This window comes from Eimeria necatrix, genomic scaffold, assembly GCF_000499385.1.
Source record: "Eimeria necatrix Houghton genomic scaffold, Enh_scaff349, whole genome shotgun sequence".
Taxonomy (NCBI): domain Eukaryota; phylum Apicomplexa; class Conoidasida; order Eucoccidiorida; family Eimeriidae; genus Eimeria; species Eimeria necatrix.
In genome coordinates, this window is record NW_013654005.1 from 1 (window position 1) to 12,500 (window position 12,500).

Below are 12,500 nucleotides of genomic sequence, written 5' to 3' on the forward strand. Positions count from 1 at the left end.
CCGGGCGGCCGCGGCCGCGGGCGCGGGCGCCGCCGGCAGCAGCGGCAAGGCCGCCGCCGCCGCCCCCAGCAGCAGCAGCAGCAGCAGCAGCAGCAGCAGCAGCAGCAGCAGCAGCGGGAAGTCGGCGCTGCAGCGGGTGCTGCGGCAGGCCCGGCCAGCCATCACTCTGCTGCAAATTGCGCAAATGCTCGTGGGGATGTTCTTAGCAGCAAACGGGGCTTTGAAGCTTTCAGATCCGGAGCAGATTTTGAATGCCCAGATAGCCCTGGCGATGTACACTTCTTACGCAGTGTTGTTTCTGCGGCTGTACTGCAGCAGCTACTTGCCGCACCTCAGCAGCAACCGCGTGCTGCTGCTGCTGCTGCTGCACTTCCTCGCTGCTGCGGGCCTCTTCCAGCTCGCCGCCAGCCCCGCCAAGCCGGCCCTCCTCGCCCACCTTGCTGCTGCTGCTGCGCTCTCGCTGCTCCTCGCTTCCCTCTGCTCCAGCAGCAAACGCGGCGGAAGCAGCAGCAGCAGCAGCAGCAGCAGCAGCAGCCGCTGGCTGCCGCTGCTGCTCGCCTTCAGCTTCCCTTGCGGCTTGGCGATGGCAGTCAAGAAGCAGCAGGACGAGGCCGCGGCGTGCGACGCAGCAGCAGCAGCAACAGCAGCAGCAACTCCTGCTGCAGCACAGTCTCCCGAACGCCCCGCGTCTGCTGCAGCAGGCGCGCCAACTGCGGCCGCGAGCAGCAGCAGCTCAGACGGCGCACTGTCGAGCAGCTGCTGCTCTGCTGCAGCAGCAGCAGCGGGAAAGCCAGCAGCAGCAGCGCAGGGGCCGCAAGGCAAAGGTTTGATACGCCAGCTGACACACAAAAAAGCAACTATTAACCTCACGTGGCTGCAGCTTGCTGCTGCTGCTGCAGGAGCTGCTGCTCCTGCGGTGTACGGACACCTCGTTTTCGGCCAATGGGGAGTGGGACTCTGTGTCTTTGGGGGCCTCAGATGGGCACTGGAGCTACACCTCAGCCAGCACGCACGCTTCATGTGAAGCAGCAGCAGTTTAGCAGTTCCAGCAGCAGCAGCAGCAGCGGCAGCAGCGACAGCAGCAGCGGCAGCTCCAGCAGCAGCAGCAGCAGCTTCAGCAGCAGCAGTTGCGTCAACGATAAATGTGTGCTTGCTTTTTTCGACCCGCAGTATCGACGTGAAACGCAGCATAAGCAATAGCAGCAGCAGCAGCGACAGCAGCAGCAGCAGCAGCAGTTTGCAGGCAGGGCCCACCAACCAGCTTCTCCGCGCAGCAGCAGCAGCAGCGGCACGAGGTGCTGCATCCGCTCTCTGTTAAGAACAGCAGCGGCAGCAGCAGCTGCTGCTGCCCAAAACAGCGCAGCGAGGTGGGGCGAATTTTGTTTGGTTGTGTCGTTGCAGCAGCAGCAGCAGCAATTGCTGTTCCAAAGACTTGCAGTAGCAGCAGCACGGTATGTGCTGCAGCAACACTGGCTACTGCAACAGCAGCTGCAGCAAGAGTTGCTGCAGCTGCTGCAGCACCAAAGCCGTCCGCGTTGTTTGTCTAGTGTCCTGGGCAACAGCAGGGGCAGCAGCTTTTGCTGCTGCTGAGCAGCCGCTGCTGCTGCCCGAGTAACCCGAGCAGCAGCAGCAGCAGCGGCAGGCGGTGCTGCTCTCGTTTTAGGTAGTGATGCAAAAGACCAGTCGGGAGGTCTGAACTCAATGATGAACCATTTGTAAAGTCCAGTGAAAAGCACGAGTAGTGCAGCAGCAGCAGCTGCTGACGGTCCCGTCGCTGCTGCTGCTGCTTTTGCTGCTGCTGCTGCTGCTGCTTAGTCACCATTGCTGAGACCCCTTCGGTGATTGCAGCTAAATCCCAGCCGTAGTGGAGGGTGCAGCGGCAGCAGCACTAGCAGCGGAAATTATCCCTAGCTGCAGCTGCAGCAGCGCTAGCTGCTGCAGGACCAGGCCGCAACAGCTGCAGGATTAGCACTAAGCAGCAGCAGCAGCAGCAGCAGCAGCAGTTCTGTGGGCGCCCGGAGTGCTCTGGCGCTTGTTGCTTTCGTCTTTGTTCCATTTTGGTTGTCGATTTGGATTTGGGCCGCGCGCTGCTGCTTTTTGTGCTGCTTCGTTAGCTTTTGGAAACTCGTGGCACCAGCTGCTGCTGCTGCTGCTGCTGCTGGGTTTGTTGCTGGTGCTGCTGGGCTTGTTGCTGGTGCTGCTGGGCTTGCTGCTGCTCCTTGGGGAGCAGCAGCAACGCCTGCAGCAGCAGAGCAGCAAAAGCCTGCAGCTAGCTGCTCTTTGAAAGGCTCGTGCTTGTGCTGCTGGCTCTGCGGTGTCTAGACAGCTCGGTCTGCGGCGGAGGGGGCTCGAGCGCCAGCAGCTAAAGCGCAGCACTTCAATTACTTCTTCATTTACAAATACGAAAACAAATATTTCAGCAAATTAAATAAATATTTCAGCAAATTATATGTTTTAGCTTCTCTAAACTGCTGCTCCTCAGCATCCCATCAATACCTGCACTTTTGTCCGGTGAAGGCGCTGCCCAGCTGCTGCTACTGCTGCTGCTGCTATTGCTGCGGCTGCTGCTGCTGCTGCTGCTGCTGCTCTTTCTGGGGGACATGCTTCTCTGCGGCAGCTCTGAGGCAGCAAACTACGACAGCCACAAAGGGAGTGCTGCTGGAGTAGCAGCAAGAAATAAAATGTTTAATTAGGGGATATCTCTGGGGCAACGCGAATGAGGAAAACAGAAGAAGCCAAAGGAGAAGAGCTGCTGCACGGATAGAGAGACGCAGGCAGCAGCAAGCAGCAGCAGCAGCAGCAGCAGCAACAGCGCGGGGCTCAAGGCAGCAGCAGCAAACGCAGCAAAGCCTGACTGGCGCAGCTTTAGAAACTAAGAAGCACAGAAGCACCGGAAATATAATTCACCAAAATGTCAAAAGCAAAGAGACAAAAGTAGCAGCAAGTCAATGCAGCAGGAGAGAGGCAAAGCTGCTGCCCCCTGTCTCGCTGCGCGCCTTGCTGCCACTGCGCTGCTGTTGCTGCTGCTGCTGCTGCTGCTGCTGCTGCTGCTGCAGCTTCTCGGCCTGCCTCTGTATCTACCTTCGCCTTCCTCTGTGTGCGCGGAGCTTTCGGTCGTGTTGCGACACCTTCCGACGCTCCTAACCCTAAACCCTAAACCCTAAACCCTAAACCCTAGTCCGGCAAGGGAGAGGTAGAGGTCCAGCAGCTGCAGCTCATCGGCCTTCAGGTTCGCGTTGTGGCCTACAGCTGCGGGCAGCAGACTGCCGCACAGCAGGCTGCACCACAAACCCTAAACCCTAAACCCTAAACCCTAATCCCTCAGCACCCAAAGGTAGATTCTGAGCCGTTGATGACAAACTACGCAGCAGGATGCACCACAAACCCTAAACCCTAAACCGGCAGACTGCCGCACAGGAGGTTCCGCCATTAACGCTGACCACTAAACCCCAAGCCCTAAACCCTAAACCCTTAGCCCTTAAAGCTAGATCCTGAACCCTTGATGACAAACCACGACGGTAGGGTTTAGGGTTTGGGGTTTAGGGTTTAGGATTTAGGGTTTGAAGCGTACTCTTCAGAAGGTGTGCTGCTGATGCTTGATAACTCGGGTAGTTTAGAGCTTGGGGCTTCGACGCAAAAGTACATGCTGAAGGCACACAAAACCCTAAACCCTAAACCCTAAACCCTAAGCCGTATACTCTAGACCCTAAACCTCATACCCCAAACCCTAAACATTAAACCCCAACGCTTACATTCCTACTCTCAACGACAAACCAAAACCTAAACCCTAGGCCCTAAACCATTAACCCTCAACCCTGAACCCTAAGGCTTACGTCCCAATCCCGACAACAACCCTAAACCCTAAACCCTAAACCCTAAACCCTTACCCGGCAAGAACTTGGGCGAAACCCTTCAGGCAGTTGAGGTGCTGCACCAATTCGGCCAACACAAATTTGTGACAAAGATTTAAACCCTCGCATGCAGCGCCAAGCCCCAAAGGAAGCCCCACGTACTCCGCAGTAGCTGCTGACGAGACCTGAGAAGCACCGAAACACTTGCTGCTGCTGCTGCTGCTGCTGCTGCTGCTGCTGCTGCTGCTGTTGCTGCTGCTGTTGCTGGTGGTGGTGGTGGTGGTAGTAGAGCTCCTGCTGAAGGTTTGGGGGCTGCTGCTGACGGCTGCACGTACCTGCTGCTTCTGCATAATCGCCTCAGCCTTTGCTGCTGCTGCTGCTGCTGCTGCAGCAACGCGGTGCTGCAGCAGCAGCGACAACAGACACCCCAAAAGCCTGCACGCCAATACCACCCAGAGCGGGCAGCAGTATTCCTGCTGCTGCTGCTGCAGCTGCTGCAGCGGCTGTTGCTTTTGCTTTTCGTGCTGCGGCTTCTGCTGCTGCAGCTGCCGTCCTCACGTACCTCATCCAGCAGCGAACGTACACTCCCAGAGAGATCTGCTGCTGCTGCTGCTGCTGCTGCTGCTGCTGAAGCATCTCTGGCGTGACGGAACCAAATTCAGCACAAAACACTTCTAAGAGATTTGCTTCGTTCCTTGAGGCGCGCTGGCGCCTCCTGCTGCTGCTGCTGCTGCTTTGGTGGGACTTCGGCATAGCGCCTTGCAGCAGCAGCAGCTTCTGCTGCTCGGCGATGAGCTGCAGCAGCTGCTGCGCTGCTGCTGCTGCTGCAGGGGCGCCAGATGTGGGAGGCAACTGCTGCGCCGCTTCCGCAGTTTTCACAGCCGCAGCAAACAGTTGCGAGACCCGCTGCTGCTGTTGCTGCTGCTGCTGCGGCCGAATTTGCTGCTGCAGCAGCTTGGCCTTAAATAGAGACAGCAGCAGCAAATCTCTAAGTATATCTCCTCGCAAGAAGGGGAGCAGCTGTAGCCATACGGAGGGCTTCAGCAGTTGCTGCTGCGGCTGTTGCTCCGCTTCCAGCGGTTCCTGCGGCAGCTGTTGCTGCTGCTGCAGCAGCTGCTGCACCATTTCTGCTGCTGCTGCTGCTGTTATAGAGGCCGCAGCTCCGAGCAAGTGAGTTGTTGGAACGCAACCCCACAGGTAAAGGCTGCAGAAGAAGTCCTTAAGGTGTGCTGCAGCTGCTGCTGCTCCTCCTGAGGCCGGAACCGCTGCTGCTGCTGCTGCTGCTGCTGCTGCCCGCTGCAGCGAAGACCCCAGCAAACAGCCTGCGGCATTCAGCAGCCCCCCCAGTGTCCCTGCCACATCCGCAAGATCATTCTGTAGAGGTGATAGCCAGAACAGCAGCACTTGCTGCACTTCCGCTGCTGTTGCTGCTGCTGCGTTGCTGCTGCTGCTGCGGAGGCAGCGCTGGCTTATTGAGCCCGCGGCAGCAAGCAGCTGCCGCGGCAAAGACGGAGCAAAACCGCCAGCGGGTGCGCGGCCAGCAGCAACTTCAAATCCTCTGCTGCTGCTGCTGCTGCTGCTGCTGCTGCTACTACTACTACTTAAAACAAGCTCTACTTGGGAATCCTCCGCAAGAGAAAGCACTTCCCTTTCCTCTGGAGGCGGCGATGCTTTAATGAGACGATAAGCCCCTTTTAAAGTTTTGCTGAAGACGCCGCAGAGCTGCTGCTGCAGCTGCTGCAGCCGCTGCTGCAGCTGCCGCTGCTGCAGCTGCCGCTGCTGCTCCTGGCAGGGGTCGAGGGGGGAGTCATCAGCTTCTGCTGCTGCTTCTGCTGCCGCTGCTGCTGCACCTGCTTGGAACGCCTAAAAGCGCAGACACAGCCACAAGCACTCGCCCATGGCAGCCACAGCAGCAGGCACAAGCAGCAGCAGCACAGCAGCAGCAGCAGCAGCAGCAGCAGCATACCGCATGCAGCATGGAATAGTGGTGCGGAGCTTCAAGGCCTGAAGCGCTGTCCTCAGCAGCAGCAGCAAGAAGAAGAGATTGGCCCAGGAAGCTCCAAGCAGCAGAGACGCAGCCGAAGTAGTGCTGCAGTGTACAGACACATTCCCGAAAAAAATAAAGTCTCAGCAGCAAGAAAATAAAAATAAATGGAAGTTATTTAATTAAAAAAAGAATAAACAAATAACAAAATGCATGTTAAGGACACCTACTGTTTCCTCTGCTTCAGCAGAAGACACCCTGCTGCTGCTTCCTGCTGCTGCGCCTGGCTGCAGCTCCAGCTGCTGCTGCTGCTGCTGCTGCTGCAGCTGCAGGGGAGCTTCCCTTTGACTCTGCGCGCAACACAACTGACACAAAAGAAGGAATAAGAAGAATAACAAATGAAGAAGCAAAGAAAAGAGGAATAAAAAATGAAGAAGCAAAGAAAAGAGGAATAACAAATGAAGAAGCAAAGAATCGAAAGTGCAGCAAAAAGCAAAAAGTGGAAAAGACAAAAAAGAAAAGAAAGCGGAGGCGGGGCTTTGCGTACGGCAGCTTTGGCAGCTGCATGCAGCGGCTGCGCAGCAGCAGCAGCAGCGGCAACCCCGTAGGCGCTCCCGCTGCTGCTGCTGCTGCTGCTGCGCTGCAGCAGCAGCAGCTCGTGCAGGGACTGCAGCACGCGAGGCAGCAGCTGCCTCGCCACTGCAGTCTTGAGAGAAGCAGCATCACTAATTATTTCGTCTTGAGGTGTATAGATCAGCACTTTGGCAAATCTCACAGCCCTGAAGGCTGAGGCTGAGCAGGCTCCTGCTGCGCACTCTGCTGCTGCTGCTGCTGCTGCTGCTGCGGAGGCTGCTGCCGCTGCTGCTGGGGCTTCTGGTGCTCCCGCTGCTGCTGCAGCCGCGGAGAAGCTAGAAGGAACGAGAATGCTGCTGCTGCTGCTGCTGCTGCTGCTCTCACCTGCCTCCAGCATCAGCAGCTCCCCCGATCGTGTGCAGCACGTGTGCTGCTCTGGGGGGTCGCCTGCTTCGCTGCAGCTGGTGGTGCTGCTGCAGCTGCAGGTGCTGCTGCAGCTGCTGCTGCAGCAGCTGCTGCTGCACCAAGTTGGTGCTGCTAGTGCAGTGACAGCAGCCGTCGCTCGGACTGCTGCTGCTGCCCACCAGCCGAACAGAGAAGCTGCTGCTGCTTCTAGAGATGCAAAGCTTCTGTCAATGCACAGCAGGCTCACAGGTGCAAGCTTGCTGCTGCTATTGCTGCTGCTGCTGCTGCTGCTGCTGCTTTCGCTGCTGCTGCGGATAACGCTACAAGCTGCGGTGCTGGCGGTGCTGTTGCTGCTGATCTCTCGCGAAAACAAAGAGCTGTAGCAGCAGCTAGGAGTGGCGGCTGCGGCGGCCACCGCAAATTGCTGCTGCTGGGGCTGCAGCAGAAACTGCTGCTGCTGCTGCTGCTGCTGCTGCTGCTGTTGCTGCTGCCCGTGCAGCGTTTGTGACAGACACGCAGTGTAGGCCGCTGGAAGCCCCCCAATAGATCGGCCGTGAAGAGCCGCTCTTCGAGCGCCTGCAAAACAGGAAGCCCGACAGCAGCGTATTTGATTAGCTGCTGCTGCAGCAGCAGCAGCTGCTGCTGCAGGTGCTGTGAGCAGCCACCAGCAGCGTAGACACAGAGACACGAGATGATTGCAAAGAGACAGCAAGGGTCAGACTAGAAAGGCAAATAAAAATATAGACTAATGGAGAGGCGGCTGAGATGCAAAAGAGAAAAGGAGCCAAAGAACTGAAGTTCACGTGTACGTACACCTGCAGCAGCAGGAGCAGCGCACTAATATAGAGAAACAGCAGCAAAGTGGAAACGGAGCAGTGAGCAGAAGGAGAAGAAAAGAAACAAAATAAAGGCAAAAGAAGCAAAAAAGATGAAGACGCCGCGGACAAATGGAAGCGAAAATGAAGAAAAGGAAAAGCGGCAAAAAACAGCAGCAGCAGCAGCAGCAGCAGCAGCAGCAGCAGCACAAATAGGTCCCAAGGCTCTGCCCGCGCACCCGCAAGAGAGCCGAGGAACTTGTAAAGAGAAAAGCCATCAGCCAGAACATTAAAGAGAGAAATGCTGCCGCCCGAAGACGAGCAGCCGCGGTAGTTGAAGCACAAAACGCTGAGACCCCTGCGAATAATTAGGACAAATGAACAGAAAAGTGGAAATATTTTCAAAATTAATTAATATTTCCTTTTTTTCCCTTTTATTAAACGCAAATTCGCAAAAATGTGCAGCGAAAATGAGACTCCGGGAAGAAACGAAGATGTGCACTGGCAACAAGCTGTACATACACCTGCGCCAAACTCCCTGCGCTCTGCATGCAAACGGATTCAAAGCAATTCAAATATTCAAAAGTGTTAAAGTTTATTAATATTAATATTAATGCTAATATTTATATTTATTTTTATGTTTCATTTCAAGCATGGAGTGCTTTAAATAGAAACGCATGCACGCCAGCTGCAAATGCCAGCAGCAGCGCCACACAAATTGAAGACAAAGAAGTTAAAACGAATAAACGATTTAAACAAAAAAGAATCAAAAGAAGCAAATAAATTAAAGAGAAAAGATGAATTATTCAAACAGAGAAATAATCAAAAGAAAATAAGTTCAAGAGAAAAGATTAATTGAGCAAAACAGATATCTCATAGGAAGAATAAATTCAGTAATTAAGCGCGCAGCGAGAAAAGGACACAAGAAAATAACTTCTGGGCCAAGGAGTGCTGCTAGTTGCTGCAGCAGCTGCAGCTGCTGCAGCTGCTGCAGATTGCTGCTGCTGCTGCAGATGGCTGCTGCTGCTGCACCTGTTCAAGTAACACTCTACTTCAGGGTCTCTGCCAGCAACCATCATTTCAAGAGCCCCCGCGTTAGGGTTGAACATCAGCACCACATCTCCTCCTATAGAGATCCCGCCTGCTGCCGCTGCTGCTGTTGCTGCTGCTGCTGCTGCTGCTGCTCCCGCTGCTGCTGGCGTGCTGCCTCCAGCCAGCTGGCCTGGGCCGCGGCAGCCGCACACGAAACGCAGAGAGGGCGAAGGCGCCCCCTGGGTGTTTTCTGCAGCAAGTAGAGTCTCATGCGTGCACTTTTGTCTGCTGCTGCTGCTGCTGCTGCTGCTGCTGCTGCTGCTGTGCTGCTGCAGCAGCAGCTCACGCTCCTGTTGCTGAGAGGCGAAACAGCGCGTGTAAAGGCGGGACACGGACTGCACGGCTTTCTGCTTCGCCGCTTCTGCTGCAGCTGCTGCTGCAGTAAAACTGAAGTTCATGAGGGCAGCAGCAGCAAGTCGAGGCTGTGCTCGCTCCTGCTGCTGCTGCTGCTGCTGCTGCTGCTGCTGCTGCTGCTGCTGCGCACTGTTGTCGACGACCTGAAGCCGGCGCGCGAAGCCTCCCATTCTGCTTTCAGGCCTCAAAGGTGCTTCAGCAGCAGCAGCAGCAGCAGCAGCAGCAAGATACTGCTTCGCTAAACACAGCAGCAGGGAAAAAGCTGCTGCTTGCAGCTGAGATGCTTCAGCAGCAAGGCGGCACAAGAATCCCTCGGCCAGCGCAGCGCGCACTGCAGCACAGCGGCTGCCATTTGCTGCCAGCAGCAGCTCTGCCTCTTGCTGCTGCTGCTGCTGCTGCTGCTGCTGCTGCTGCGTCGCATCTTCAGGGGCGCCGGCTGGAGGGCAGTGGCGGCAGCGGCTCGGAGGGAAGCAGAAGTCGTAAGGCAGCATCTCAGCAGCAGCTGCTGCTGCTGCTGCGCTGCAGCAGCAGCTAGCTGGCAGCAGCCAGTGAGTCCCCGGGGCTGGGATGAAGAGACACTGTACATACACCTGCTTCGGGGGAGGGGGCTTCAGCAGCTTAGAGACTGGAAGCAGCAAACGTTTTGCTGCTGCTGCTGCTGCTGCTGCGCCTTTCGCAGCGCAGCTAGCAGCAGCACGAGGCAAGGGAGCAGCAGCAGCAGCCCTGGGCTGCAGGGTCAGAGAGTCGTCGGCCGGGTGCTGCAGCAGCGCCGAGTGCTGCTGCTGCAGGTTGAACACCCTGCTGCTGCTGCTGCTGCTGCAGCAGCGGCCCCAGCAGCGCGCCGCGAGCCGTTTTGCTGCAGCACAAGACCGAGCAGCAGCAGCAGCAAAGTGAGCTCGCCGGCTGTGCTGCAGCACCGGCAGCCAAACCTCAACTCCTGCTGCATCTCCCTGCAGGCCCCACACTCCTGCTGCTTGCTGCTGCAGCAGCGGCAGCGAGGCCAGCGGGGGGGGCACGAGGCAGCGCAGCAGCAGCAGCACGAGCCGGGAGAGGGGTGACCATTGCTGCTGCTGCTGCAGCACTTCTTGCCGCCGGTGCTGCTGACTGGACCTCTGAAACGGCAGCAGCAGCAGCACCAATGCATGCAGCTGCTGCAGCGCAGCAGCGCATGCACGCACGTCTTCTGCAGCAGCAAGCTGCAGAGCAGCAAGCGGCAGCGTCGCCTCCGGGCTGCTCTCGCCCCACAGGCTGCTGCTGCTGCTGCTGCTGCTGCTGCTGCTGCTGCTTGCTGCAGGCGCTGCTGCTGCTGCTTTGCTTTCTGCTGCAGCTGAAGGGTGCGGCAAGCCCAGTACATGCACCAGGCGGTAGCTCTGCTGCTCTGCTGCTCCCTTTTTAGCAGCAGCTGCTGCAGAGGGCGCAGCTGCAGCGCGTCGGGACGCTGCTGCTGCTGCTGCTGCTGCTGCTGCCCCTGCTGCTGCTGCAGTGACGCAAATGTCGAAGAGCTGCGCAAGGAGAGAAGCAATAGAAAAGGCAGTGGCCTCCTGCAGCCAGGATAAGGTGCATCTGTCTAGCTGCTGCTGCAGCCATCCCGGCAGCTGCGCCTCGGCCGCTGCTGCTGCTGCTGCTGCGCCTGCGTCTGCTGCTGCTGCTGCTGCTGCAGCACGCTGCTGCAGCAGCCCGTCGGCCTTGAGGTGAAGAGACTGAAAGGCCAGAAGATGAGAAGACAATAAGAAGCAGCAATCTGAAAGACTTTCTTTCACATCCCCCTCTTCAGCTGCAAACAAGCTGCTGCTCTGCACAGCGTCAGCTGAGCTCAACAGGGAGAGGAGCCCGCTGCTGCTGCTGCTGCTGCTGCTGCTGCTGCTGCTGCTGCTGCTCGTGTCACTGTCGCTGCTGCTGCTGCTGGAGAGCGAGCGGGAAAGACAGGAGGGAGCAGCAGAGCTGATGGCAGCAGCTTTTGCTTCTTCAGAAAGGCCGGGGACGGGAGCAGCAAGGAGGTGCAGCAGCAGCAGCTCGAGGGGCCGCAGCCGCAGCAGCAAATCGTCAGCTGCTTCTGCTGCCAGCTGCTGCTGCATGTACCACTGAAAGAGACTGTTGCTGCCTGGGAAAGCCAGCGCAAGAGTAAGGGAGTAAAGAGCAGCAGCAAAGCAGCAAAGACATGCTGCGCTGCTGAGCAAGACAGAGCCAACGAGAGCCTTGGCAGCAGCAAAGAAACCCCACACTGCTGCTGCAGCAGCAAACACGAAGCAGCACTTCAGACACAGCTGCCTGCAGCGCTGCGGAGGCTCGAAGTGAAACCAAGACAGAGACACGCGGGCGGGGAAGCGCGGCGGCGAGGCGCCCCTCATGCCGGCAGCAGCTGCAGCAACTGCTGCTGCAGCGCAGCAAGAGGCGGTGGGGAAGCAGCAGCACTTGCTGCAGCAGCAAACGGGGGCTTGGGGCCTCGACTGCTTCCAGCTGGCTGCGAAACGATATATATACAAGACATAGGAGGCGCTGCAGCCTCCAGCGCGGGGGGGGGAAGAAGGGGGGGGTGAAGCAGCAGCAGTTCTCGGGAATTCGCGAGAAACGGAAAAGTTAGAATGAAAATTTGCTGCAGAACAAATTGGGGAGGGGAAATTGCTGCTTCGAGCTGCTGTCGGGGCCTGCAGCGCGGCGCTCAGCGCAGAGAAACGCCAGAAATGCAGGATCAGGGGGCCCCTCGACCGGCTCTGAGTTTGTAAAACATGCAGCAGCTCAATCTAAATACTTTCTTTTATTATTCGCGCCGTTTAGGCAAAAACTTGGAGGCTGCATGCGGCAAACTCTTGCCAGTCGTCCGCTGGCGTTGAGAGGGCCCCAAGTGCGCTGGCTGGACCGAGAGGGGAGGGAGGGCCGCCCGCGAATAATACCGAAGCTAAACAAATTTTAATGCAAATTAAAAAGAAGTATTTACGGAAATTAAACTCCGGTGAATATAAGCCGTTGGCTAGTCATTTAATGGGCTGCTGCTCGCTGTCGGCAGCGCCCGCGGTGGTCCGAAGGTTCTGCTGCTGCTGGGCCGCAGCCACCAAGCTGGAGCTGAAGAAGAACTGTGAAGCGCAGTTGCCCTTAATTTATTCGAAACTTCGTAGATAGACTTTTGCGTTTTGAATTAGAGAAGCTGCTGGAGAGATTCTTGGCTTTTCGCCGTTGGAAACAGTAAAGCGCTCAGCGTGGAAGGCGCCAGCCAGGCACACGGCTCGAGTCGGACGGCTGGCGGCTTCGATTGTCTACACTTTTTGTCTTCTGGCCGCGATTTTCGAGAATTATTTGGTCAATTAAAGTCATTTTGCTCTAAAACGAGGCGAGCAACGGGGGCAGACAGCGGCGATGAGTCGGCGCGGCACAACATGAACACAACCTCAGCGGCTTCTTTCCCTTGGCGTCTGATGACCAGACCTCCTT

At 57.2% G+C, this 12,500-nt stretch overlaps 2 protein-coding genes across 2 annotated transcripts; one reads left to right on the forward strand and one right to left on the reverse strand.

Moving 5' to 3' along the window:
* ENH_00045950 (hypothetical protein) lies at positions 1-1,719 on the forward strand (the record flags this gene model as incomplete). The annotated part of the gene is made up of 4 exons (XM_013580994.1): positions 1-918; positions 1,171-1,295; positions 1,439-1,528; positions 1,664-1,719. Coding segments are annotated over 4 exons (1,189 nt in total), but the record flags the coding sequence as incomplete, so codon positions are not given.
* Positions 1,720-2,110: 391 nt separating this feature from the next.
* ENH_00045960 (hypothetical protein, conserved) lies at positions 2,111-11,422 on the reverse strand (the record flags this gene model as incomplete). Its single annotated transcript, XM_013580995.1, has 12 exons — positions 2,111-2,239; positions 2,497-2,617; positions 3,174-3,278; positions 3,572-3,646; positions 3,888-4,036; positions 4,187-4,286; positions 4,414-5,714; positions 5,818-5,940; positions 6,066-6,185; positions 6,383-7,464; positions 7,868-7,986; positions 8,661-11,422. 12 exons carry the CDS (start codon positions 11,420-11,422, stop codon positions 2,111-2,113), a joined length of 6,186 nt encoding a protein of 2,061 aa, XP_013436449.1.
* Positions 11,423-12,500: the final 1,078 nt, after the last annotated feature.